Source organism: Lynx canadensis, chromosome B2 (assembly GCF_007474595.2).
Source record: "Lynx canadensis isolate LIC74 chromosome B2, mLynCan4.pri.v2, whole genome shotgun sequence".
NCBI classification, from domain to species: domain Eukaryota; kingdom Metazoa; phylum Chordata; class Mammalia; order Carnivora; family Felidae; genus Lynx; species Lynx canadensis.
In genome coordinates, this window is record NC_044307.1 from 107,877,698 (window position 1) to 107,904,751 (window position 27,054).

Consider the following 27,054-nt stretch of genomic DNA (forward strand, 5'->3'; position numbering starts at 1 on the left):
AGATGCTATATATTGTCCATGCTTTTTCTGCATTTGTTGAGATGATCATATGGTTTTTATCCTTACTCTTGTTAATGTGATCTATCACATTGATTAAATTTTAAAAATAGTTAACCACCCTTGCATTCCTGGAATAAATCTCACTTGATCATGGTGAATGCTTTTTTAATGTATTGTTAAAGTTGGTTTAGTAATATTTTGTTGAGGATTTTTGCATCTGTGTTCATCAGGGATATTGGATATTGGCCTATAGATTTCCTTTTTTTTTTTTTTTTTTTTTTGTAGCCTTTGGTTTTGCTATAAGGATAATGCTGGCTTCTTAGAATGAATATGGAAGTTTCCCTTCCTTTTCTATTTTTTGGTATAGTCAGGCATATTAGGTATTAATTCTTTAAAAGTTTGTAGAATTCGCCTGTGAAGCCATCTGATCCTGGACTTTTATTTGTTGGAGGTTTTTGAGTACCTATTCAATTTCATAACTACTAATTGGTCTGTTCAAATTTTCTTTTCTTCCTGATTCAATTTTGGAAGACTGTGTGTTTCTAGAAATTAATCCATTTCTTCTAGATTGGTTGTATTTGTAGGTCTTCTCTGTCCCTTTCTTATTATCTTGCTCTCTTCCCTTGTGGTTTGCTAGTTTTCTTTATTGTTATATTACGTTCCTTTCTATTTTTTGTGTATCTGTTTTATGTTTTCAATCTGTGGTTACCACTGAGTTCTTCTATAACATCTTATATGTGTAGCCATCTACACTAAGTTTATAGTTGTTTAAGTTTGAACAAATTCTTGTTTTATTCTTTATTTAAAAAAATTTTTTTAACAAGTCTTCTTGCCTAGTGTGGGACTTGAACTCACAACTCTGAGATTGAGTCACATGCTCCACCAACTGACCCAGCCAGGCACCCTGAACACATTCTAAAAGCATTAATTTTTTTACTCCCCTTTTCCATTTTTTGCATATGGTGTCATATTTAGTATCTTTTTATTCTGTGTAACTCTTGACTAGTTTTGGTATATACTGTAATTGATTTTACTATTCTTGTGTTTTAACCTTCATGCTGGTTTTAGAAGTGACTAATCTGCTACCTTTACTGTGTATTTGCTTTTACTTTTGATCTTTGTTTCAGTTAAATAATTCCCTTTAACATTTTTTGTAAGGCTGGCTTAATGGTTATAAACTCCTTTAACTCTTGTTTGAGGAGCTCTTTATCTCTCCTTGTATTCTGAATAATAACCATGAGATCATGACCTGAGCCAAAGTCAGACGCTTAACTGACTGAGCCACCCAGGCACCCCATAAATTTAAATCTTTAAAAAAAATTTATTAAGTAATCTCTGTGTCCAATGTGGGGCTCAAACTCAACCCTGAGATCAAGAGTCACATGCTCTACCGACTGAGCCAGCCAGGTGCCCTGTAAGTTTAAATCTTAATACCAACTTGTCAGCTTCAACACTAACATGTAAAAGAAATGGCCTTGAGAGGGTACAGACTTGCCTGGATTAATAAAGATAATGTAGTTATTAGTTCCCAGTGTACATCTTTTGAATGAGTTCTTGGTTGCAAGTAACAAAATAAGTCAAAATAGCTTAAACAAAATTATTGTAAGGATGGAGCCTTTTATGGAGGAATGAATTCAAGCCTCAGGGAAGGGCTTAACCAAGGAATTGAAAGCTGTTAGGGATCTCTGCATTCCGCCTCTTCCTTGTACTTATCTGCTCTATGGTTTTCTTTACTCCTCAGTTTAGCTGGAGTTGGTAAACTCTAAGGCTTATATTTTACAGGTGCAGCTATCTGATAAAACTAACTCTACTTTTTTTGTATCCAATTCCAAATTCTTAATGAGAGAATTAGATTTGTCCGGTTAGAGCTCCGTGTTGATCTTTGGTCCAATTAGCTGTCCTTAGGTTGGCCAAGTCATACAGTTAATGATGGCTGCCAGAGGCCAGCCCTGTCGATCAAGGAGTGTTTGTAGGGAGTGTTTTTAGAGAAAACAAAAGTGTTATTGATTTTCTAGGTGGGCACAGATCTAAGTGGGTTCATTCTCAGGTGCCTCCAAATGTCTGTAATTTTGTGGGGACTAGATATCCACTCCCTTACCCAATTCTGGGGCCTGAAACTCCTCTTGCCATAATTCATTTTATTAAATTTTATTTAATTTTTTATTAAATATCCAAATGGAGCAAATTACAGAGTAATGATCATTTATTATTTAAACACTTTAAAACCTATTCTGATTGCTGGATTATCTTTCTGGATGTATCAACCTGATACATGGCTAGCTGTCATAGTCAGTAAAAGGACACATTTGCCATATTTCCTGATAATGATTTTTTTTTAACCTGGGATAGTTTATTTCTTTATTTTTTATTTTAATTCCAGTATAACATACAGAATTGTATTCATTCCAGGTATACAATGCAGTGTTTCAAGAATTCTATTACTCAGTGCTCAGCATGATAAATATATTCTTAATCCCCTTCACCTGTTTCACCCATCCCCCCTCCCACCCCCCACTGGTAACCTTCAGTTCTCTATAGTTAAGAGTCTGTTTTTTGGCTTTTCTCTTTTTTCTCCTTTGTTCGTTTGTTTTGTTTCTTAAATTGCACACACGAGTGAGATCAAATGGTATTTGTCTTTCTCTGACTTATTTCACTTAATATTATATCCTCTAGATCTATCCATGTTGTTGCAAATGGCAAGATTTTATTCTTATTTATGGCTGAACAGTATATATGCCACCTCTTTGTTATCCATTCACCTGTTGATGGATACTGGGTTGCTTCCATAATTTCGCTATTGTAAATAATGCTGGAGTAAACATAAGGGTACATAGATCTTTTTGAATTAGTCTTTTCATATTCTTTGGGTAAATACCCAGGAGTGGAATTAAGGATCATATGATAATTCTACTTTTAGTTTTTTGAGGAACCTCCATAGTGACTTTTCCAAGTTTGCATTCCCACCAATAATGCATGAGGGTTCCTTTTTCTCCACATTCTAACACTTGTTGTTCCTTTTTTTTTCTTTTTTTCTTTTTTTTTTAGACATTCTGACAGGTGTTACTTCATTGTGTTTTTGACTTGCTTTTCCCTGGTGATGAATGATGTTGAGCGTCTTTTCGTGTATCTGTTGGCCCTCTGCATGTCTTTGGAGAAATGTCTGCTCATGTCTCCTGCCCTTTTGTAATCAGATTATTTGGGTTTGTAGAGTTGTATAAGTTCTTTACATATTTTGTATGCTAGCCCTTTATCAGATATGTCATTTGCAAATAGCTTTTACTATTTAGTAGGTTGTCTTTTAGTTTTGTTGATTGTTTCCTTTGCTATGTAGATTTTATTTTGATGTAGTCCCAATAGTCTATTTTTACTTTTGTTTTCCTTGCCTCCAGAGAGAGATCTAGCAAAATGTTGCTATGGCCAATGTCAGAGAAATTACTGCTTGTGCTCTCTTCTAGGATTTTATGGTTTCACACCTCACATTTAGATCCTTAATCCATTTTGAGTTTATTTTTGTATATGGTATAAGAAAGTGGTCCAGGTCCATTGTTTTGCATGTTGCTGTTTAGTCTTCTCAATAACATTTGTTGAAGAAACTTTCCCATTGCACATTCTTATGCTTTGTTGAAGATTAAATTGACCACATAATCATGAGTTTATTTCTGGGCTCTCTATACTGTGCCATCAATCTGTGTGTCTGTTTTGTGCAAGTACCATAGTGTTTTGATTAGTACAGCTTTGTAGTATAACTTGAAATCTGGCATTGTGATACCTACCTCCAATTTTACTTTTTATTTTTCAAAATTGCTTTGGCTATTTAAGATCTTTTATGATTCCATACAAATTTGAGGATTGTTTGTTCTAGTTCTATGAAGAACGCTGCTGGAATTTTGTAAACAAATCTCCTTCTGTATACCCCAGGCATTTTTCAAACTGCTACTTCTATGCTGTATCTCAGCTGTGCTGTCTCTTTAAGGGTGGGGACTCTACTTTTATGGTTCTCTTAGAGCTGAACTCGTTGATTTTTAAATTTCCAGATATTGAGTCCCACTGATTGTTAGGCCTCTCTGGTTTTCAGAGCCAAATGTTATGGGATTCATTCTCCTGTGCCTGGGGTGCTGGGTGTGTGGATCTGCTCCTCTCCCCTCTCTGCACCTGCTAGTCCTTCCTTCCCACAGACAGTCCCATGAGTCCATTTGGTTCCTAACCACATCTGGTTCTTTCTATCCTCTTTGATGTGGCCTCTTCTTTACATTCAGCTGTGGTGAGTCTATTCTGCCAGTCTTTGGGTCACTTTCTGAGTTATTTACACTGATGTGGGTGTTCTCTAGTTGTATCCATGGGACAAAGTGAGCTTAGGATCCTCCTACTCTGCTGTCTTCTGCAAAGGTCTCTCTGATTTTTAGGAAAAATGAATTGTGGTCCTATTTTTAAATTATTAGTAGGAAAATGTGGCTCAACCCCAACACAGACAGTAACTGACACATAAAGGTTACTTAATGAATTTATTAACTGAAAAATAAAATCAGTGACTTTTGCACAATACGTAGTTGGTTTATAGCATTGCCACACAGCAAATTGAATTTTAGTTTTCTGGAAAGACATTTTGTAGCTAACTTATACACCAGGAAGTCATGAAGCTCTATAAACAGATGCTTTAGGGATGCATGACTGAGGCTATTCTTTGGCTATTGTGGGTGATACCAACAGCTGCTTTGAAAGCATTCCAGCCAAAATTATTTCAGCTATGCCTTATGACATGGCACTCTGGAATTCCAGTAAAAGGTGATTTTAAGAACTAAAATAGATTCAATTAAGAGCAGCTTATTGAGGAAAATTTTCATTTTGCTCAAAATGAAATGGCCAGAGGAGGTAGCCATAACATAGTTTATCTCAGATTTCAGGATTTGATGTCCGTTCTGCCATTTCCAAAGCATATGGTTCTATCATTGGTCAGAAATAAAAACTAGCAGCATTCCAAGTCTTATCAGTAGTAGCTTTTGTCAGATTATAACCTCCTCCGGCTAGCCAAGAGCCTACATGAGAAAAATGGTATTTGAGGAACATTGTCTGAGGGACTTTTCAGTCTTTTATTCTCAGTTCTATCCTAGGATCAAGTTGTGGAATTTCTTACATTGAGTTATTCTTAAACACTATAATTTTCCTTTTTATCAAAGTTTACTTCAAGAAAACAGTTTTGGGAAAGTCACCTGTTTTGTTGTAATAATAATTTAGAATATCATTTGCTTCTTTATCCAATTGTCTTTTATAATGAAGCTCTGTGAAAATTCCTTCCACAATTCAAGGTTAGGAAAGTTTTTTCTCCTCCCTGGAAGCATTCCTCTTTTCTGATACTAAAAATCAAATAACCACACATCTTATCAGTCTAGTGTAAAGATGCATGAGGCAAGCACTGAAGTTTAAGTCATTATATTGGCCTTCAATTACATGTTTCTATTCTTATTTAGTCCTGATTTTCCACTCCTATTTAATTAGTAACTTTAATAAAGAATAAATATTTTTATCCTATGTCTTCTTTTCAGTCACTTCTAATTACTTTTTTAAATGAAGCAGTGTGTGTATATACTTTTAACATATACATAAATGAAATATAAAATAGCAATGAATTTAGAATGTAGAAGAATTTATGTGTATGTACACCCACACACGAGTGTGAATATATGGATATACACAGAGTTTGTAAATACAGACCTATTTCATTTAATTTATTTGATAACCGACTAGGAGTTTGGTATTGTACCAGAAGGGAAAGGCCAAAGATAAATTATATGGTAATTGACTTTAAGACTATTTGGGGAGACTGAGAACAGATCTTTGCCCGTATATCATCTTTTAACGAGGCTCACCCAGACCATTCTGTTTAATACTGAAACATGCCCACCTTTTCCCATCTCCTGCACTGACACCCTACCATCCTTTTACTCTTTTCTCTATCACTTACCACTTTCTAACATTCAGTGGATTTATTATGTTTATTGTTCATTGTCCATTTCCCCTGATTCTAAGTTCCATGAGGACAGGGATATTTGTACATTTTGTTCAATGACATATTTATCCCAATCACCTTAAGGAATGCCTGGCACATAGTAGCTACTTAATAAATATTTGAATAATTGTAATATAAATGCTATAGGTAGACATAGAAAAGAATGTCTAGTTCATTGTGAGGGCCTGAAAAAAACTTTCACAGAAGAAGTGACAACAGAGTTCTGTAGGTGGTAACAGAAAGGTATTTCAGGCACAAGCCCAGAAAACTCAGGGATAAGAAGAGTAAATGCTTTGGTAATACTAAAGATAGAACTCATGTGTTGGTCTGTACGTGACCTTCTCCTAGCATCTCAGGTAATCTTCGGTCCTTCTCCACTTCTCTGACTGTATGTTCTAAGCATCTTCTATTCATATATTGAGATTTAAACATATGCTGAGGTGCCAAAGGGCACAACATTCACATAGAAAATGGCATATAGAAAAAAGCAAAAGGAATGAATCTTTTTTTTTTCATTTTTTTATATGAAATTTATTGTCAAATTGGTTTCCATACAACACCCAGTGCTCATCCCAAAAGGTGCCCTCCTCAATGCCCATCACCCACCCTCGGCTCCCTCCCACCCCCCATCAACCCTCAGTTCTCAGTTTTTAAGTTTTCACCATATATATACAAATATCTGCATTAATGCAGAGTCACTGGGATAGTACTGAACTATTTAGTCTTCATTTTTTTTTCAATATATGAAATTTATTGTCAAAATGGTTTCCATACAACACCCAGTGCTCATCCCAAAAGGTGCCCTCCTCAATACCCATCACCCACCCACCCCTCCCTCCCACCCCCCATCAACCCTCAGTTTGTTTTCAGTTTTTAAGAGTCTCTTATGCTTTGGGCTCTCTCCCACTCTAACGTCTTTTTTTTTTTTCCTTCCCCTCCCCCATGGGTTTCTGTTAAGTTTCTCAGGATCCACATAAGAGTGAAAACATATGGTATCTGTCTTTCTCTGTAGGGCTTATTTCACTTAGCATCACACTCTCCAGTTCCATCCACGTTGCTACAAAGGGCCATATTTCGTTCTTTCTCATTGCCACGTAGTACTCCATTGTGTATATATACCACAATTTCTTTATCCATTCATCAGTTGATGGACATTTAGGCTCTTTCCATAATTTGGCTATTGTTGAGAGTGCTGCTATGAACATTGGGGTACAAGTGCCCCTATGCATCAGTACTCCTGTATCCCTTGGGTAAATTCCTAGCAGTGCTATTGCTGGGTCATAGGGTAGGTCTATTTTTAATTTTCTGAGGAACTTCCACACTGTTTTCCAGAGTGGCTGCCCCAATTTGCATTCCCACCAACAGTGCAAGAGGGTTCCCGTTTCTCCACATCCTCTCCAGCATCTATAGTCTCCTGATTTGTTCATTTTGGCGTTTAGTCTTCATTTTTAAAGAAATTAATTGAAATTGAGGTATAATTTTCATATAACATATTAGTTTCAGGTATATAACATAAAGGATTTGATATTTGTATATATATGGTGAAATGATAACCACAAGTCTAATTAATTAACATCTGTCACCTTACATAGTTACAAATTTTTTTATGGTAACTTTTTAAACACATTTGTTTAATGTTTATCTATTTTTGAGAGAAAGAAGATAAGCGGGAGGAGCAGAGAGAGAGGAAGACATAGAATCTGAAGCAGGCTGCATGCTCCGAGCTGTCAGCACGGAGCCTGATGCAGGGCTTGAACCCACAAACTGTGAGATCATATAACCTGAGCTGAAAAGTCAGACGCTTAACTGAGTGCGCCACCAAGGTGCCCTTCTTATGGTAACTTTTAAGATCTACTCTCAGCAACATTCAAATATGCAATACAGTATTATAAACTAGTTACCATGCTGTACATTATATCCCCAACACATTTATAACTGGAAATTCTCAACTTTTGACCTCCTTCACCCATATTTCTCCCTCCATATCCCCTTTTCCACCCGTCTGCCTTTTGTAACCACCAATATGTTCTCTGTATCTATGAGCTGGGTTTTGTTTTTGTTTTTGCTACTATACATATATATATATATATATGTATATATATATTTATATATATATGTGTGTGTATGTGTGTGTGTATATATATATATATATATATATATATATATATTTAAAGTTTATTTATTTTGAGACTGATTAAGTGCACACGTGAATGGAGGAGAGGTAGAGAGACAGGGAGAGAGAGAATCCCAAGCAGGCTCCATGTTGTTCATGCAGAGCCCCACATGGGGCTCAGTCTCACGAACCATGAGGTCATGACCCAAGCTGAAATCAAGTCAGACACTTAACCATCTGAGCCACCTAGGCACCCCTGTTTTTGCTATTTTAGATTCTCTATATAAGAGAGATCATATGTTATTTGTCTGTCCCTCTCTACCTATTTCACTTAGCATAATGCCCTAGAGGTCCATCCATTTTGTGACAAATTGCAAGATTTCATTCTTTTTTTATGGTTGAATAGTATTCTGTTGTATAGTGTGTGTGTGTGTGTGTGTGTGTGTGTGTGTGTGTATGTGTGTGTGTGTTTATTCATTCACCCACTGAGGGAGAGTTAGGTTGTCTCCATGTCTTGGCTATTGTAAATAATGCTGCTGTGAACATGGGGGTGCGTATATCTTTTTGAGTTTGTGTTTTGATTTTCTTTGGATGAATACCCAGAGTGGAATTATTAGATTATTTGATAGTTCCATTTTTTTATTTTTTTGAGGAACTTCCATACTGTTTCCATAGTGGCTGCACCAATTACATTTCCACCAACAGTGCATGAGGGTTCCCTTTTCTCCACATCCTTGCCAATATTTCCTATTTCTTGTCCTTTTGATAATAGCCATTTTGACTTGTGTAATATCTCTTTATGATTATGATTTGCCTATCCCTGATGATTAGTGTGGTTGAGCATCTTTTCCTGTGTCTTGGCCATTTGTATGTCTTTGGAAAAATAAAAATGTCTATCCAGATTCTCTGCCCATTTTTTAATCAGATTTTTTTTTGCTATTGAGTTGTATGAATTTTTTATATATTTTGGATATTAGCCCCTTATCAGCTATATAATTTGCAAATATTTTCTCCCATTCAGTAGGTTGCCTTTTTGTTTTGTTGATGGGTTCCCTTTGCTGCACAGAAGTTTTTTTTAGTTGGATATATAGTCCACTTATTTTCCTTTTGTTACTTCTTGTTTAAAAAAATTGTGATAAAATCTGTATAACATGAAATTTATCATTTTAATGAGTTTAAGTATACAGTTTGTGGCATTAAGTATATTCACAATGTTATGCAACCATCACTGCTATCTTTGGAATTTTTTATCATCTCAAATTCTATACCCATTAGACAATAACTCTCTTTTACTTCCTTCTCTTCATTTCTGGCAAATTCTGATCTTTTTTTCTGTCGTGAATTTATCTATTCTAGCTTCCTCACATAAGTGGAATCATAACATTATTTCTTCTTTTGCCTGGCTTATTTCACCAAGCATTTTTTTCAGGGTTCATCTGTGTTGTAGCACATGTCAGATTTTCACTCCTTTTTAAGGCTGAATAATATTCCATTATATGTATGTAGCACATTCTGTTATTGTACGATAATAGAAAAAATATATATTGGTCTCTTCCCCAGATTCCTGGGTGCAAAGCTCCTAAACTCTTGTAATTTCCTAAATTATAAGAACACTATGAGCAATCTTGTTTTAATATTTGGTCTTTGACCTCATCTGTGACACAGGGCTCCTAAAACTCTTTTAAGTTCCTCAGTGATAAGAGCACCACCTTTTGTTCTACTAAGGTACTTTTAGGTGGGCTCCTGGATAGAGGACTGGTCACCAGAAAGACCAAACCATGATTAGAGGCTTGGAATTTTCAGCCTTACCCTCCATCCTCCAGAGAGATGAGAGGGGCTTGAAATGACATTAATAATTGGTTATGCCTATGTGAGAAAGCCTTCTTAAAATCCCAAAAGTATAGGGTTTAGACAGCTTCCAGGTTGGTGAACATGTCTATACTAGGAGGATAATACACCCCAGCCCTATAGGGACAAAAGCTCTTGCATTTAGGTTTTAATTTTAGTTATCTGTTCATCCATTGATGGACATTTGGATTGTTTCTATCTTGTGGCTATTGTGAATAATGCTGCTATGGCCGTGGGTGTGCAGGTATCTGTTCGAGTTCCTATTCAAAATTTTGCCTTTGAATGTATATCTACATGTGGAAAAGCTGAATTATATGGTAATTCTCTTTAATTTTTTTGAGGAACAGCCAAACTATTTTCTACAATGGCTGTATCATTTTACATTCCTACCAGCAGTGCCAAAGGGTTCCAGTCTCTCAACATCCTTGCCAACTTATCCCTCCCACCTTTTTATTTTTTTAAATTCCATTATAGTTAACATGCAGTGTTATATTAGTTTTATATGTACAATATAGTGTTTCCAGAATTCTATACATTACTCAGTGCTCATCAGGATGAGTGACTCTTAATCTCCTTCACCTATTTCATCCAACCTCACTCGCACCTCCCCTCTGGTAACCCTCAGTTTATTCTCTATAGTTAAGAATCTGTTTTTTGGTTTGTTTCTTTTTATTTTCATTTGTTCATTTGTTTTGTCTCTTAAATTTCACATATGAGTCAGGGCACTTGGGTGGCTCCGTCAGTTAAGTGTCCAACTTCCACTCAGGTCATGATCTTGTGGTTTGTGAGTTTGAACCCCATGTCAGACTCTGTACTGACAGCTCAGAGCCTGGAATCTGCTTCAGAATCTGTGTCTCCCTCTCTCTCTGCGCCTCCCCTGCTCATGCTCTGTCTCTGTCTTGGTCTCTCTCTCTCTCTCAAAAAACAAGCATTAATTTTTTTTTAATTTCACATAAAAGTGAAACCATATGGTATTTGTCTTTCTCTGACTGACTTATTTCACTTAGCATTATACCCTTTAGATCCATCCATGTTGTTGCAATTGCCAAGATTTCATTCTTTTTTTATGGTTGAATAATATTCCATTGTATATATACTACATCTTCTTTATCCATTCATCAATTGATGGACATTTGGGCTACTGCCATAATTTAGCTATTATAAATAATACTGCAGTAAACATAGAGGTGTGTATATCTTTTTCAATTAGTGTTTTGTGTTCTTTGGATAAATACCCAGTAGTAAAATTATTGGATCATATTGGATCAAAAAATTATCTTTTTAATTTTTTGAGGAAACTCCATACTGTTTTCCATAGTGGCTGTACCAGTTTGCATTCCCACCAGTAGTGCAGGAGGGTTCCATTTTCTTGGAAAATCACATCCTTGCCAACACTTGTTTCTTGTGTTTGTTATTTTAGCCATTCTGACAGGGGTGAGGCGATATTTCATTGGGGTTTTGATTTATACTTCCCTGATGATAAGTGATCTTGAGCATCTTTTCATGTGTCTGTCTGCCATCTGAGTGTCTTCTTTGGAGAAATGTCTGTTCATGTCTTTTGCTCTTTTTAAAAATGGGATTGTGTGTGTGTGTGTGTGTGTGTGTGTGTGTGTGTGTGTTGAGCTGTATAAGTTCTTTATATATTTTGGATGCTAACCCTTTAGTGGATATGTCACTTTCAAATATCTTTTTTTCCATTCAGTAGTGTGCCTTTTAGTTTTGTTACTTGTTTCCTTTGCTGTGCAGAAACTTTTTATTTTGATGTAGTGTCAGTAGTTTATTTTGCTTTTGTTTCTTTTACCTCAGGAGACATATCTAGAAAAATGTTACAACTGATGTCAGAAATTACTGCTTGTACTCTCTTGTACTCTTGCATTTATTTCTCTGCTATTCTGTGCCATTGATCTATGGGTCTGTTTTTGTGCCAGTACTGTACTGTTTTGACTACTGCCGCTTTGTAGTGTGACTTGAAATCCGGATTTGTGATATCTCCAACTTTGTTTTTCTTTTTCAAGATTGCTTTGGCTATTCAGAGTCTTTTGTGATTCCATACAAATTTTGTAGGATTATTCTAGTTCTGTGAAGAATGCTGTTGGTATTTCAATAGGAATTGTATTAAATCTGTAGCTGGCTTTGGGTAATATGGACATTTTAACAATCTTTGTTCTTCCAATCCATGGGCATGGAATATCTTTCCATTTGTTTGTGGCCCTCCCACCTTTTAAAAATAAAAGTCAGCTTAATGGGTATGAAGTGGTATCCCATTATGGTTTTAACTTGACTTTTCTAATGACTAATGGTGTTGAACATCTTTTCATGTGTTTATTGGCCATTTGTATGTTTTCTTTGGAGAAACATTTAAGTCCTTTGTCCATTGTTGAATTGGGCTTTTTGTTGCTGCTGCTGCTGTTGTTGTTGTTGTTGTTGCTGTCGAGTCTTAGTAGTTATTTATATATTCTGGCTATTAATCCTTTTCAGATATATGCTTTGTGAGCTTTTTTTCCCCTTTTTGAGGGATTGACTTTTCACTTTGTTCATAATTTCTTTTGATGCACAAAGGCTTTTAATATTGATGAAGTCCTATTTGTGCTTTTGTTAGCTATGATTTTGGTGTTATAGCCAAGAAATCATTGCCAAATCTAATTTCTGTTTTCTTATAAGAGTTTTATAGTTTTAGCCTTTATGTTTCAGACTTTGATCCACTTTGTGTTAGTTTTTGTATATGGTGTAAGGTAAGGGTTCATCTTTTTTTTTTTTTTTTTCTTGTGGATATCTGGGTTTTTCAGTGCTATTTGTTGAAAAAAACTGTCCTTTCCCCATTGAATGGTCTTGGCACTCTTGTCACAAATCATTGGACTATATGTGTGAGAGTTTATTTCTGGGCTATTTTATTTGAAAATTTTGAATACTAATAAAATTAAAATTATATTGTTAAAATTAAATATAACTACATTCAGAAAATTAGAGAGATATCGTAATTCCAAGGATTACCAGAGGTGGTTCATATGTAGTAACCTTCCAAACCAAAATTAAATGGTATAGTCCATTGTCACAGTGGTATCATGTAACAGAGAATATTAGAAAGTTTGTGATAACATAAAAGAAGTTATGCATATCATTATTTTCAAAGAATATGTCTATTCCAAAATATGTTGTTGTTCTCCATTTCATATATGAAAATAATACTTAAGAGACTTCTACAGATAATTTTTAGCTGGATCCAAAGCAATATACTGCTCTCAATATTTTTATATGCTTTTATCTGAATACTTAACTCAGAAGCTTGTTTGTGATATATTTGCAAATATCTTATTTGTATTGTTTTTCTTACAAAATTTTGCATTTCGTTCCTGTGAACATGAATAAAGCATTCCAACCATGTTATATTATAAACTTTTCCTTCTCTACCCCCTAATCCACATTAATACTCTCTACAACATGAAGACACAGCAAAATAAACCAATCATGGTTCAGCTGTTCAAGAAGCACTTCTCACAGCATGCCATATGTGTGCTCATGCTCTCTCTCGCTCTCTCATTTTCATTCACGTGCTCTCTGATTCTTTGTGATTCTCCCTGTAGGACCTATCTCTTTACTCCAGATTTAAAATCAGAGTGTTGGGGAAAAGCTAACAGCTAGAAGCTTACTGTTTGATGATGAAAAGCCTTAAGTAAATATGTGAAGATATTAGGAACAGAAACAAGAGTTTTAATCATACCTACATACATGATTGGTTATGAAGGAAGTGACCAAATGAGATAAAAACTAAATATCTCAACCTGTAAGTAAAAATCAGCTTGACCAAAGTAAAAGATATTGTGATTTATAATAAGAAATATTTGACCTTTGTCCCATTTCTGGCACAGAGCTTCTACAACTAATGGAATTTCCTGAGTGAGGAGAGGGTTGAAGGTGTCTTTTGTTATGTTAATCAGGTGATTTTTAGACCCCACCTAAGGATGGGTGCTTTGCCAGGGAGGCCAACCCTGTGATTAGAGGGTTGGAACCCCTAGGCCTCCAGGGAGGGAAAAGGAATTGAAGATTGAGGTCAATCACTAATGGCCAATGAAGCCTCCATAAAAACACAAAAGGACAGGGTTCAGAGAGCTTTCCGGTTGGGGAACCAGAACACTTCCATTTGCCATTGTGCCAGGCCCCAAACCCCAGGATCCCAAGAGGATCTTGTCCTATGTATCTTTTCATCTGGATGTTCATCTATAACCTTTAATATCCTTTGTAATAAACCAGCAATCTAATGTGTAAATAGGTTTCTTGAGTTCTGTGAGTGGCTCTAGCAAATTAATTGAACACAAAGAGAGGGTTGCAGGCACCTTTGATTTATAGCCAGTTGGTCAGAGGCACAGATAACAACCTAGCCTTGGGATTGGGGTATAAAGTGGAGAGCAGTCTTGTAGACTGAGCACTTAACCTGTGGGATCTAATGCCATCTCCAGGTAGTTTCAGAATTGTAGGACACACAGCTGGTTTGGAAAATTGCTAAAATATGTGGGACAACCCCATCCCTATCCCTGACACATATTGGAAATTGGCGATCAGAACTGTTAGTAAGGCAACTGGTGGTATATGTCCACTGTGGTTTTACTTCTAAACTCCTGGCATAAAAATAGTGTTAACATAATAAATAGCATTTTTATCATTGTTCTCACATCTCTGCAAACACTCTTCCTCCTTTGACCTCCCTCCTGTTGTACTTACCTAACAAAATCCTAATCCTGGTGAAGTATAATTTACCCATTCATATAAACCTGCATCCAAGTAGCTGAAGATGGCCAAAGAGCAAAATCATGCTGATGGGTTTCAATATAAATATATATAGCCTCTGATCTCAGTCACTTCTTGATAATCCTTTTATTCTTTAGTATATTTGCTCTTCTACTTTCGAAGACAACTATTTACTCACCTATCATAATTTATATCTTTCCCAAACTATCTCATATTATCTTTGCAGGAAGGTAGGGTAGAAGGTATTTTATTACCCACACCTGAAGACTGAGTCACAGAGGTTCTTTAAGATACTTGTCAGTGGTAGAGCCAGCACCAGGGAGCCTCAGAGGAGGTGAGCTTCCTTCACTGGAGTATCCAAGTTCAGTCAGGGTTGTTATAGGGGAGATTTAAGCAATCTGTCAGAGATTAGAACAGATGGCTTTTAAGGACTCTTCCAACTCCAAGATTCTAGGATTCCATGTTGCTTTTTCTATCAAAATAAATGTTTTGCTAAAACTGTTTTTCTTCAGTTATATGGTTAACCCCATCTGTGGGGTGGGGGGAGAGCAAGAGAGAGGTAGAAAGGCTTTAATCTCATTCTAGGGTTCCTGTCACTCTGGAGACCAGACCTCAGAAAGGGAGGGCAAATCCAAACCCTATGAAGGACCTCTTTGGCAGAGTATCATGGTGGCATAATAATGGCTCTAGGTATACGATCAGCAAGGACAACATTGTCACTGCAGGAATGACAGGCAGTTCAACGGAGGTTTCCTGGACCTTCCTTCCTTTGAGATGCAGTCCTATTTTTTATTTTTATTGTTTTCTAAGGAAAGTATTTATCTAATGTTTTTATTGGTGTATAGTTGATACACAATGTTACATTGTTTCAGGTATACAACATAGTGATTTGACAAGTCTGTACATTATGCTATGCTTACCACAAGTGTAGCTATCATCTGTCACCATACAATAAACATACTATATTCTGGCATTACAATACCAGACTATATTCCCTATGCTATACCTTTCATCTCCAAGACTTAATCATTCTACAACTAGAAAACTATCTCCTATTTCCCTTCCCTTTGTCATTTTGCCCATCCTCCCACCCATCTCCCTCTGGCAGCCATCAGTGCTCTGTATTTATGGGTCTGTTTCTGCTTTTGGTTTGCTTATTTGTTAGATTCCACATAGAAGCAAAATCATATGGTATTTGTCTGACTTCTTTCATTTAGCATGATACCTTCCTAGGTCCATCCATGTTGTCACAAATGGTAAGACCTCATTCTTTTTTATGGCTGAGTAGTATTACATTGTGTGTATATATGTGTATATGTATCGTATCTTCCTTATCTCTCCATCTACTCATGGACATTTAGGTTGCTTTCATATCTTGGCCATTATAAAAAATGCTGCATTACACATAGGAGTGCATAGATCTTTTTTAATTAGTGTTTTTTTTTTCTTTGGGTAAATACCCCATAGTAAAATTATGGGATCATATGGTAGTTTTGTTCTTTATTTTTTGAGGATCCTCCATGCTGTTTCAGTAGTGGCTGCAGCAATTCACATCTCCACCAGCAGTGCACAAGGGTTTCCTTTTTTTCCATACACTCACCAACACTTGTTTCTTGTCTTTTTGACTTGTGTGAGGTAATATCTCCTGGTGGTTTTGATTTGCATTTCTCTGGTGATTAGTGATACTGAACATCTTTTTATGTGTCCGTTGTTCATCTGTATGTCTTCTTTGGAAAAATGTCTATTCAGGTTCTCTGCCCATTTTTAATCAGATTATTTGTGGCGTTTTTGGAGTTGTACAAGTTATTTATTTTGGATGTTAACCTCTTATTGGATATGTCATTTTCAAATATCTTCTCCCCTTCAGTAGGTTGCCTTTTTGTTTTCTCGATTGTTTCCTTTGCTGTGCGAAGGCTTTTTTAATCCCAATAGTTTATTTTTGCTTTTGCTTCCCTTTTCTGAGGAGACGGATCTAGAAAAATGTTGCTAAGTCTGATGTCAGTTATTGCCTATGTTTTCTTCTAGGAGTTTTATGGCCTCAGGTCTTATTACATTTAGGTCTTAAATCCATTTTGAGTTTATTTTCTTATATGGTGTAAGAAAGTGGTCCAGATTCATTCTTCTGTATGTATGTAGCTGTCCAGTATTCCCAACACCATTTATTGAAGGAGGTTTCATTTCCTCATTGTATATTCCTGCCTGCCTTTTCATTGATTAATTGACCATAAAGCATGGACTTATTTCTGGACTCTCTAGTCTGTTCCATTGATCTCTTTGTTTTTGTGCTAGTACCATAGTGTTTTGATTACTACAGCTTTGTAGTATATCTTGAAATCTGGGATTGTGATACGTCCACCTTTCTTGTTCTTTTTCAAGATTACTTTGGCTATTTGGGTCTTTTGTGATTTCATACAAATTTTAGTATTGTATGTTCCTGATCTGTGAAAAATGCTATTGCTATCTTGCATTGAATCTGTAATTGTTTTTGTGTACATTTAAACAATATTCTTTTTTAAAAATGTTTTTTAATGTTTATTTCTGAAAGAGAGAGAGAGGGAGGGAGAGCGAGGGAGGGAGGGAGGGGCAGAGAGAGAGGGAGACACAGAATCTGAAGCAGGCTCAAGGTTCTGAGCTGTCAGCAGAAAGCCCCATTTGGGGCTCGAACTCACAAACTGTGAGATCATGACCTGAGCCGAAGTCAGATGCTTAACTGACTGAGCCACCCAGGCACTCTTAAACAATATTCTTCTAATTCATGAGCATGGAATATCTTTCCATTTGTTTGTGTCATTTTCAATTTCATTCATCAATGTTTTAGTTTTCAGAGTTCTTTCTAACTAACCTCCTTAAGATTATTCCTAGGTGTTCTTTTTAAGATTTTATTTCTAAGTAATCTCTACATTGAATGTGGGGTTCAAGCCCACAATCCCAAGATCAAGAGTCACATACTCTATCAACTGAGCCAGCCAGGCACCCCTATTTTATTCTTTTTGGTGCTATTGTAAATGGGATTGTTTTCTTAATTTCTGTTTCTGCTACTTATTAGTGCGTAGAAACACAACTGACTTCTTTGTATTGATTTTGTATCCTACAAGTTTGCTGAATTCAATTATTGTTTTTGTTGGTGTCTTTAGGGTTTTCTATGTATAGTATGTCATCTGCAAATAGTGAGTTTTATTTCTTCCTTATCAAACTGTATGCCTTTTATTTCTTGTTTGATTGCTGTGGCTATGACTTCCAATACTATATTCAATAAAAGTGGTGAGAGTGGACATCCTTGTCTTATTCCTAACCTTAGGGAAAAATCTGTTTTTCATCATTAAGTATGATGTTAACTGTGGGTTTTTCATAAATGGCCTTTATTATGTTGAGGTATGTGTTCCCTCTAAACCTACTTTGTTGGGAGATTTTGTCATGAATGGATGTTGTACTTTGTCAAATGGTTTTTCTGTACCTATTGTTGACATGATTTTTATCCTTTGCTTTGTTAATGTCATATATCATGTTGATTGATTTGCTAGGTTGAACTACCCTTGCATTCTTGGAATAAATCCCATTTAATCATGCTGTATGATTTTTTTTAATGTCTTGTTGAGTTTGGTTTGTTCGTATTTTGTTGTGGATTTTTGCACCTGTGTTCATCAGAGATACTGGCCTGTAGTTTTATTTTGGAGTATCTTTATACAGTTTTGGTATCAGGGTAATGCTAGCCGTATAGAATGTATTTGGAATCTTTGCTTCCTTTTTTTTTTTTTTTTTTTTTTTCTTTTTCAGAATAGGTATTAACTCTTCTTTAAATGTTTGGTAGAATTCACCTGTGAAGCTAATCCTGGATTTTTATTTGTTGAGAATTTTTGATTACTGGTCAATTTTGTTACTGGTAGTTGGTCTGTTTCAATTTTCTATTCCTGGTTCAGTTTTGAAATGTTATATGTTTCTAGAATTAATCCATTTCTTCTAGGTTATCTAATTTGGCAAAGAATTTTTCACATTATTTTCTCACAATCCTTTGTATTTCTGTAGTGTCAGTTCTTTCTCCTTTTTTCTTTCTTACTGGATTTACTTGGGTCTTTTTTTTCTTGATGAATGTGGCTAAAGGGTTATCAATGTTGGTTTCATTGGTCTCTTCTTTGTATTTCATTTATTTCTGCTGTGATTTTTATTATTTCCTTCCTTCTCTTAACCTTTGCTTTTCTTCTTCTTTTTCTAGTTCCTTTAGGTGTGAGATTAAGACTATTATTTGTTTCTGCAGTTAAGCCTGTATTGCTCTAAATTTCTCTCTTGGAACTGCTTTTGATGCATCCCAAAGATTTTGGACCATTGAATTTTCATGTTCGTTTGTCTCCATGTATTTTTTTATTTCCTCTTTCGTTTCTTTGTTGAGCCATTGGCTGTTTAGCAGCATGTTATTTAGCATCCATGTGTTTGTGTTTTTTTCTAGTTTTTTTTTTTTTTTTTTTTGGTCTTGTGTTTAACTTCTAGTTCCATACTGTTGTGGCCAGAAAAGATGCATGATAAGATTCTAATCTTTTTAAACTAATTGAGATTTGTTTTGTGGCCTAACATGTGATCTGTCCTGGAGAATGTTCCATGTGCCCTTGAAAAGAATGTGTCTTCTGATGTTTTGGAATGGAATGTACTGTATATGTCTGTTGAGTCTATCTGATCTAATGTGTAATTTAAAGACACTGTTTCCATATTGATTTTCGGTTTGGATAATGTATTCATTGATATAAGTTGGGTGTTAAATTCCCATGCTATACTGTCAATTTTTCCCTTTATGTCTGTTAATATTTGCCTTATGGTTTAAGGGCTCCAATGTTGGGTGCTTAGATATTTACAATTATTGTGTTTTGCTGGATTGATTCCTTTATCATTATGTAATGTCCTTTTTTTTTTTTAATCTCTTGTTACAGTCTTTGTTTTAAAGTCTATTGTTTGATAGATGTATTGCTACTCTCATCTTTGTTTTTATTTGTATGGGATATCTTTTTCCATCCTTTCACTTTCATTGTCTGTATGTGTTTTTAGGTCTAAAGTGAGTCTCTTGTAGGCAACATATATGTAGGTCTTTTTTCTTTTTTTTTGCAGCCAGTATGGCAATTTAAAATTCTAAATCAAATCATGCTATTTATTACATGCTCAAGATTCTAGAGGATTGAGTTGAATTCCTTTTTTTTTTTTTTTCAACGTTTATTTATTTTTGGGACAGAGAGAGACCGAGCATGAACAGGGGAGGAGCAGAGAGAGAGGGAGACACAGAATCGGAAACAGGCTCCAGGCTCTGACCCATCAGCCCAGAGCCTGACGCGGGGCTCGAACTCCCGGACCGCGAGATCGTGACCTGGCTGAAGTCGGACGCTTAACCGACTGCGCCACCCAGGCGCCCCTGAGTTGAATTCCTTACTAAGCATTTCAGGCCCTTTGTAGCACAATGGAAAGAGCACAGGTTTTAACCTTTACTAGTTGTATGCTTGTGTTTTTCATTTGAGTTGTTAATTAAAAATGTTGAATTCTAATAAAAGGCTAGATGCTCAAGGAATGGTTGCTCTCTTATGCCATGTTCTCTAGCCCTTACACATTGGACCCATAGGATTGCACTTAATTCTCTGGATGTAGCTGGCCTGTTCTTTCTTGACACTTGCTCTAGTTTGTATGTGAAACAACCCCGTCCCAGGTCTGGTTAATTCTTACTCATCTTTCAGTATTACAGCTGGGTACCATTTCCATGTCAAGCTTTCCATGTCACCATTTAGGTAGAATCAATCACTTCCTCCTCTCTGTTCTCATGGTACACTCCATAAATCTTATTTGTGTGCCTTCTGAGGTTGCTTAAAAAAGAAAAAGTGGTCCTTGGCTATTTCAGCAAGTATATGGTTAGCTCTTTTGAGAACAGATGTTCATCATCTCTGTATATCTGTGTCTAGCACAGTCACCTGCATGAGTACTAATCATCAATTCCTTGGTAAATAATCTCCAAATAGCAGATATATACAAGTTAGGTATGGGAATAAGTGCTTATAACTAGATTTGTTTTCTGAAATAAAAATTAACCACTTAGAAAATTTATTCTCAGTTGAAGAAAAAAATTCAGAGCAAGTATTTTATAAACTTTTTTTTCCAGGATAACTTATAAGAACATGCCAACTGTGCACACTCATACACAGTGGTTTGTTTCTTGAAGATTTGGTGAAGATTAAATAACATGATCTTTCTACTGCCCCTGAGCACAGTGTCTGACACATAGTAACCATTTAAAAAATTGGTCTTTGTTGTTGTTACAATCATTCATAGACCAGGTATTTGTATTTATCTTGTTCACCCAGATTTTTCTAAAATCTACATTGCTTAATCAACTAAATTTGGCACTCCAGTTGTTGAGTAGTAGTTGAGTCCATGTGTCAGTAACAAACTAATTCCTAAGACAAATTACGATAGAACTGTCTCTACCAAATAGCCTTTGGCCATAAATATTAATCATAGATACTAACTGTATTAGAAGCTCTAGATCCCCAACTATCAGAATAGTAAAATACACTATAAATAAGTCAGCAGTATTTTCTATAGTTGAAAATCTACAATTTCCACAAGTGTTTTCATTATAGTCTTGTACATTTAGAGGACACAGTTTATATTATACATGGTAATGGAACAAATGAGTAGATTTACCTATCCTGATTTTGTTTTGATTACTGAAGTCAAATAATTTGATATTTTGTTATTATGCAGGAAAACTTTTTTCAGAAAACACTTTTTGGATAAGTCTTACCTAGAATTAAAAAATACTTAAAAACTCAAACTTACTAGAAAAAAATGAAAAGCACTGTTTGTTCTAACAAAATTTATTATGCAGTAATTACAAAGGTTAAAGACTCTTCCATCTCAAATAAAAATAACTGTTATAATTACACACATAATATAGTAGAGTGATTCCAGTAAGTATCACAGGAAATAGTGTATTTGCAAATTGGAGAGACAAATACTTTCTCATTCACAGTGTCTGACATAGGAAAGCCTGTTCACATAATGGTCTGTATAAGGTCATGCTCTTAGGAACAGTCCACACAGAGCTGTTGCCAACACTACTCTTTCAGAACGTGAAGTACCGGGCAAACCACTCCTGGCGCTGGGGATCGGGAGAAGCCACCGGGGAAGCTTCACTCTGAGGAGGACTGAATTCATAAAAAAAGAGAGACATGTAACCCAGCATTAAGCTGTTTTGCAAAACGAAGGGAAAAGCACAAAAAAACACCAGTGTAGATGACCACAAGTGGTTCCCTGCATTAGATGTGTTTTGTAGACCCCTCTACACTAGATTGGGTTCTCCACTCCATGAGAGTGTGAGAGTGCATCAGCAGCTCAGATGAAGTCAGTTAAGGAGGAGCCACATCAAAACAATTACAAAAAATTACAAAAAATCCCCCAAAATCCAGACAGTTGAGAAAAATAATGTCACCTTCTTTGAATAAAGAAAATTCAGGAGGAATTGTCAGAAATAAGAATAAGATAACATTCCTCTTTTTCAGCACCTTTTCTTCTAGCTAATTAAAATTTCAGAATCTGACAGAAGCATTTGGTTTTTACAGATGTGTCCTCAAATATAACTAACTTAAGTAACTAAGCCATGGTACAGTATTTTTACTACATGTATATTTATATTGAACTATCATAATTCCATAAGCAAATACTCTAGGGGGAAAGGAGTACCATTCAGAAGCCAGTTTCCCCTCCATCTTCAAAGTTCAAATTTATACTTAATTCTAACTAAAGAGTCTTTGGGCTAGTTGAGAAAATAAAAGAATCCCTACCGTCTTTGGGGGAAATTACAAGGCACGCAACAATGTGTAATGGAAAGTCCAGTAGTCATGTTCCTTGAGCTCATGCACATGCATCTTACTGATACCTGAACATACCCATGCACAAGGGAAAATAAGCAACACAAAATATTTAGCAGGAGACACATTCAAAACGTATTTGACTATTTTCATTCTTGCTATTTTTTCTCTTTAAAATAATTTGTCATTAACCATGTAATCACTTACCCTAGAAAAAGATAGTCTACCTGTAAGGCTATTACTGGTGACACAGCTGAGATTTAGTAGGAATAAGTTAAACAGTAAATTTAAAGCAGCACAGAATCAGTAATAGTAAGGTAAACATTTACCAAAAACCAGTACTTTCTGACTTTCTTTAATGGATAAACAATTGGGTTTCATTCAAATTCTCCTTGTGAATGCATTTAATCAAGTCCGAGTTTAACTTAAAATTGGAATGTCAATGGTAAAAATTTTTTATTTTTTGCTTACGTAGATCATGAAGTTCCCAGAGCTTACATATATTTTATTTTGGCAGTAAGCATATATATTTGTAAATAAGCCTGGCAAACAAGACAGTGAAAAAATATAACAGAAATAAAAAATAATTTAAAGTTCTGTAATAAAGATGATTAGTGAAAAAATTGGCTACAATACTCAAAATGAAGCAATTATCCATAAATATTAAGAATTAGCACTTCTTTCAGTATATAGAAAAACTGACAAGAAATTTTAAAAAATCTTAAGAGCCAAAAAGAAGTTCTCTAGAGAAGTGATAAATATATTTTGAAAAGATTTCACAGTAATATGTTTTTTTCCCTAGGCTGTCCTTAAAGTAGTGAATTTCTGCAATGTAAGAAGGTAAATTTCTCAGGTTAAAAAAGAAAAGAGAGAAAAAATCATTGGTGAGACGGGGCTCACCTCAAAAATGTCTTGGGCTCTTTAGGTGGCACTGGCTGTGGAAGTGGTTTGCTGCTGTTGAACTCGGTATCGTGGACTGGAGAATTAGGAATGGGAGCCAGGCGGTTAGGATGTCCGTTGCCCACTCCACCAGATTCCAGAGCACTTAGATTGGGAACACTCACAAACCTGTTTGTTGGTGACTTATCATTCTTCTTCTTTTGCTGCATTAAAAATAATACATGTGAGGATAGTCCCTGTATAAGGACAAATGAGAAAATAGGAATAGTAGAAGATATAAATTTGGCATGGAAAATTTTCGGAAGCTTTACGTTAAATTGGGATGTTAAAATGAACCGGTGTCACCCAAAGTGTGGTCTGGGGATCCTTGGAGGTGTTCTTTATCTACATGGAATCCTCACAGACAGACATGCTCCTGGGCCAGAAAAGAATGAGGATTGGTGTTCATGGGGAGGGGAGGAGATGGAAAGAATGCCAAAGGGTAAAGAATACTGTGAGGAAATGGGGAAGGAGCAGGTCTTGCAGATAACACAAGGCTAAACGGATTTGGGCTCCAATTAGGAGAAGAAGGTATAAAGTTAAACAGTTTTAAAGAGATGTCCGTGAACTTTAGCCTTCTGTCAAAGGGAGGCAGTCCTTGTCTGGAAAAAAGAGGAAGTGAAAAAATACTTGGCACAGTAGTTTGAGACATATTCCACATTCCCACTTAAGACCCAAAGCTGCCTTACAAGAGAAAATTAAGTCTGCATAATTAAATCTCATTTCCCAGTTGGTAGTATCACTAATTGGCTCATAATCTTTTAAAAGCATTTAAAGGATATAAAACAAAAGTGATCCATCTTTTTTTATTTTCTAGTTGGTCTTTAAAATCAGATAGCAAGAGGAATATAATCGCAGAGTATCAAAACCTATCAGTTTACAAATCATTAACTTAAGTCTCTATTTTATTCGCACTCATCTTGCTGTGCAGAATAAAAATTCACAAGTTGCAAGATATTTTTAATACTCCCATCTTTTACTAAATGTGTACTAGTTAAATTTATGAAATATTTTTCTGCAAAATGATTCGAGTGTTTAAAAAAAAAAGCCTAATTGGCCTTTTTCCTTTATTTACAAAGTAATATACTTGCTATCTACAGATTGCCCTCTGTCATATTCTGTCAGTCATGGAGTCTCTGACAAAGAGTCTTTAGCATAACTGAAAAAAGAAAGGATATCTTCTAGAATCACAATATTAGTGAAAGGTGAAGTCATTCAAAAATTAACAAAGATGTATTGTGTGCATTTTCTTGTTCTGGTCACCAGAGGGCATTAAATAAACCCATTTAAGGTTACTATTTGAAGAAATAAAAAATATTGTTATTATAAAAGTGTTATTGGTGTTATTATAAAAGTATTATTATAAAGTTCTACGGTAATGGTTTTATAGCTAAAACTGTAATTCCGCAAAATATATTAGAAATATTTTCCTTTTTATTATCTTGTTTCAGCAAGTCTCATAATCTTGCTCTCTAATTAAAAGCTTATTTCATCCTAAATTATGGACTTAAAAACTGAAACTAACTGTGTTAATTCATTCACCAATTATTTACTGAGAACCTTCAATGTGCCAGGCAGTATTTTAGGCTCTGAAGCTATATGCCTCCCTACTTTAGTCATTCTGTTTCATAAAACATTTAAGTCACTCTATGTTAAAGGTTTAAGTTTAAAGTTTGGAGCACTTTAACTTGTGAAGGAAGGATAGAATCCCATGTTCTTAACAGAGAAGTTCTTATGAGCTTTGAAAGCAAAAGTTTCTGGCTAAGGGCCTAATAGAAATTAGGCATGATGGGCAAATTAATTAAATCTGAATCAAAAGACAGCTTTACCACTAGTACTTTATTTCTATTACTGATGTCTTCCAGAAGATACAGAAGTTCCTGTGAAGCCAATATAATTATTTATTCTTATTTGCTTTATTCACTTACCTGTGGTAGCTTATAGAATATGTGATGAAGTTTGCAACTGAACAAGTATTTATTGATTACCTACTATACCCAAAGCACTATGAGGGGAGCCATAGGAAGCTGGGGTACAAAGATGTGTAAGACTTAGCCATGTCCATCTCATTTGTCTACAAGGCTCTTCTATCTGTCCTACGAGAGTAACAAAGATGGCCCAAAAAATGGGTCATCTTCAATTTTAATTGTCATGAGAGGTCCTAAGACTGAGAGAAGTAAAGCCTTTTTCCAAAGACTGGTAGGCAACAAAATACATGTCCAATGCAACGTCCATTAAGATGGCAGGCCTTAGGCTTTACGTTAGGGAGAGCTGTTGTGTATACAGGGCTGGAGTACCTTTAGGATCCCACAGAGAATAGTGAACACCAAGAAAATGACAAGAAATTATCCTGAGGAGATTTAAAAGTTAGTTTTCTTTGGAGATATGAAAAACAAAATGGTAGAAACCAAGGGTTTATAATTAATAAAATGTTTTAAGGAATAAGAATTCTCAACAAAAATATTAGCCTCGTTCAGTGAAAATGTATACATAAAGAATTCATAGATTTTAGTCCTAAATATTAAATTGAAAACATTGTTTGTAAGCTTTATCCTATGCTGCTCTAAATATTAAAATTTTTTAAGCAAGTTTTAAACTACATCCCTATTTTATGGTGTTTACAGCACATACCTTAGTCAATGGATTAATAACACCAACAGAAGGGCTTGAGTTAAACATTTTGTTGAAGTTAGTTTCTCGATTGACTAATTCCAGCTGATAAAATTTATTATCCTCCTATGCAAAAGAATTATAAACGTCACTTAGACATTTTCTATTGAAAATTTAAAACTGTAATGTATAAATGCCATTCCATTCAAAATTTAATATAAAACCTGAAGATTTATATACCTTGTTCATCAAAGATTAAAAAAAATTTTTTTAATGTTTATTTTTGAGAGAGCGAGCGAGCATGAGCAGGGGAGGGGCAGGAGAGAGGGAGGCACAGAATCCAAAGCAGGCTCCAGGCTCTGAGCTGTCAGCACAGAGCCCCATGCGAGGCTCACTCACAAACCGTGAGATTGTGACCTGAGCCAAAGTTGGACGCTTAACCCATTTGGCTACCCAGGCACCCCAAAGGTTTCTAAATCTGATTGCCAGTGTCTTAAGGACTGCTGGTGGGATGGTTATCAAAACCTTTCAATACCCTATGCTTTGAGACTCTTCTCTACCCTTTTTTTTTTTATTTATTTATTTTAAATATGGAACACTTCACGAATTTGCATGTCATCCTTGCGCAGGGGCCATGCTAATCTTCTCTGTATCGTTCCAATTTTAGCATATGTGCTGCTGAAGCGAGCACCTTCTGTACCCTTTAATAACTTTTCCCTTCAAGATTGGATCGAAATGGTTTCCTTGGTCCCATCTCTATTCCAAACTGCTGGCTGTGCAGTTTGAACATGCTTAACTTACATTCATGGAGTTGTGTGCATGGTTTTGTTGTTTCTATAAAGGTGATACTGGTACAGCATTATCTTCAGTACTGCAAATACATTTCATCTTGCTTAATCTCCTCTCTGAAACCTCAATGTTCAGTTGACTTTTGAATAATACAGGTTTGAACTGTGTGGGTA

The 27,054-nt window shown here is 35.6% G+C and overlaps 1 protein-coding gene, 1 long non-coding RNA gene and 1 other non-coding gene across 8 annotated transcripts in view; 1 reads left to right on the top strand and 2 right to left on the bottom strand.

Moving 5' to 3' along the window:
• The first annotated feature begins 285 nt into the window (after positions 1-285).
• LOC115514347 lies at positions 286-18,494 on the top strand. Its single transcript, XR_003968947.1, has 3 exons — positions 286-366; positions 5,193-5,202; positions 18,483-18,494. It is a non-coding gene; the product is annotated as an uncharacterized LOC115514347 (long non-coding RNA).
• A 3,040-nt stretch (positions 18,495-21,534) lies between these two features.
• The window catches only part of FAM184A (family with sequence similarity 184 member A), a 127,588-nt gene continuing 122,068 nt past the window's right edge, over positions 21,535-27,054 (bottom strand). The window contains exons 16-19 of one of the 6 annotated variants that reach the window (XR_003968948.1): positions 26,114-26,218; positions 23,444-23,679; positions 22,517-22,611; positions 21,794-21,880 (exon numbers count right to left, since the gene is read on the bottom strand). Coding sequence is in view for 5 of the 6 variants with exons in the window: in XM_030316243.1 (XP_030172103.1) it covers positions 21,799-21,880; positions 23,444-23,679; positions 26,114-26,218 (423 nt within the window). In the remaining variant the exon portion in view is untranslated. Of the gene's footprint in view, positions 22,612-23,443; positions 24,085-26,113; positions 26,219-27,054 lie in introns of those variants that run through there. The other 5 variants (XM_030316243.1, XM_030316245.1, XM_030316244.1 and 2 more) reach the window with 5 other exon arrangements.
• LOC115515195 lies at positions 26,677-26,783 on the bottom strand. The gene has a single exon (XR_003969226.1). It is a non-coding gene; the product is annotated as a U6 spliceosomal RNA (small nuclear RNA).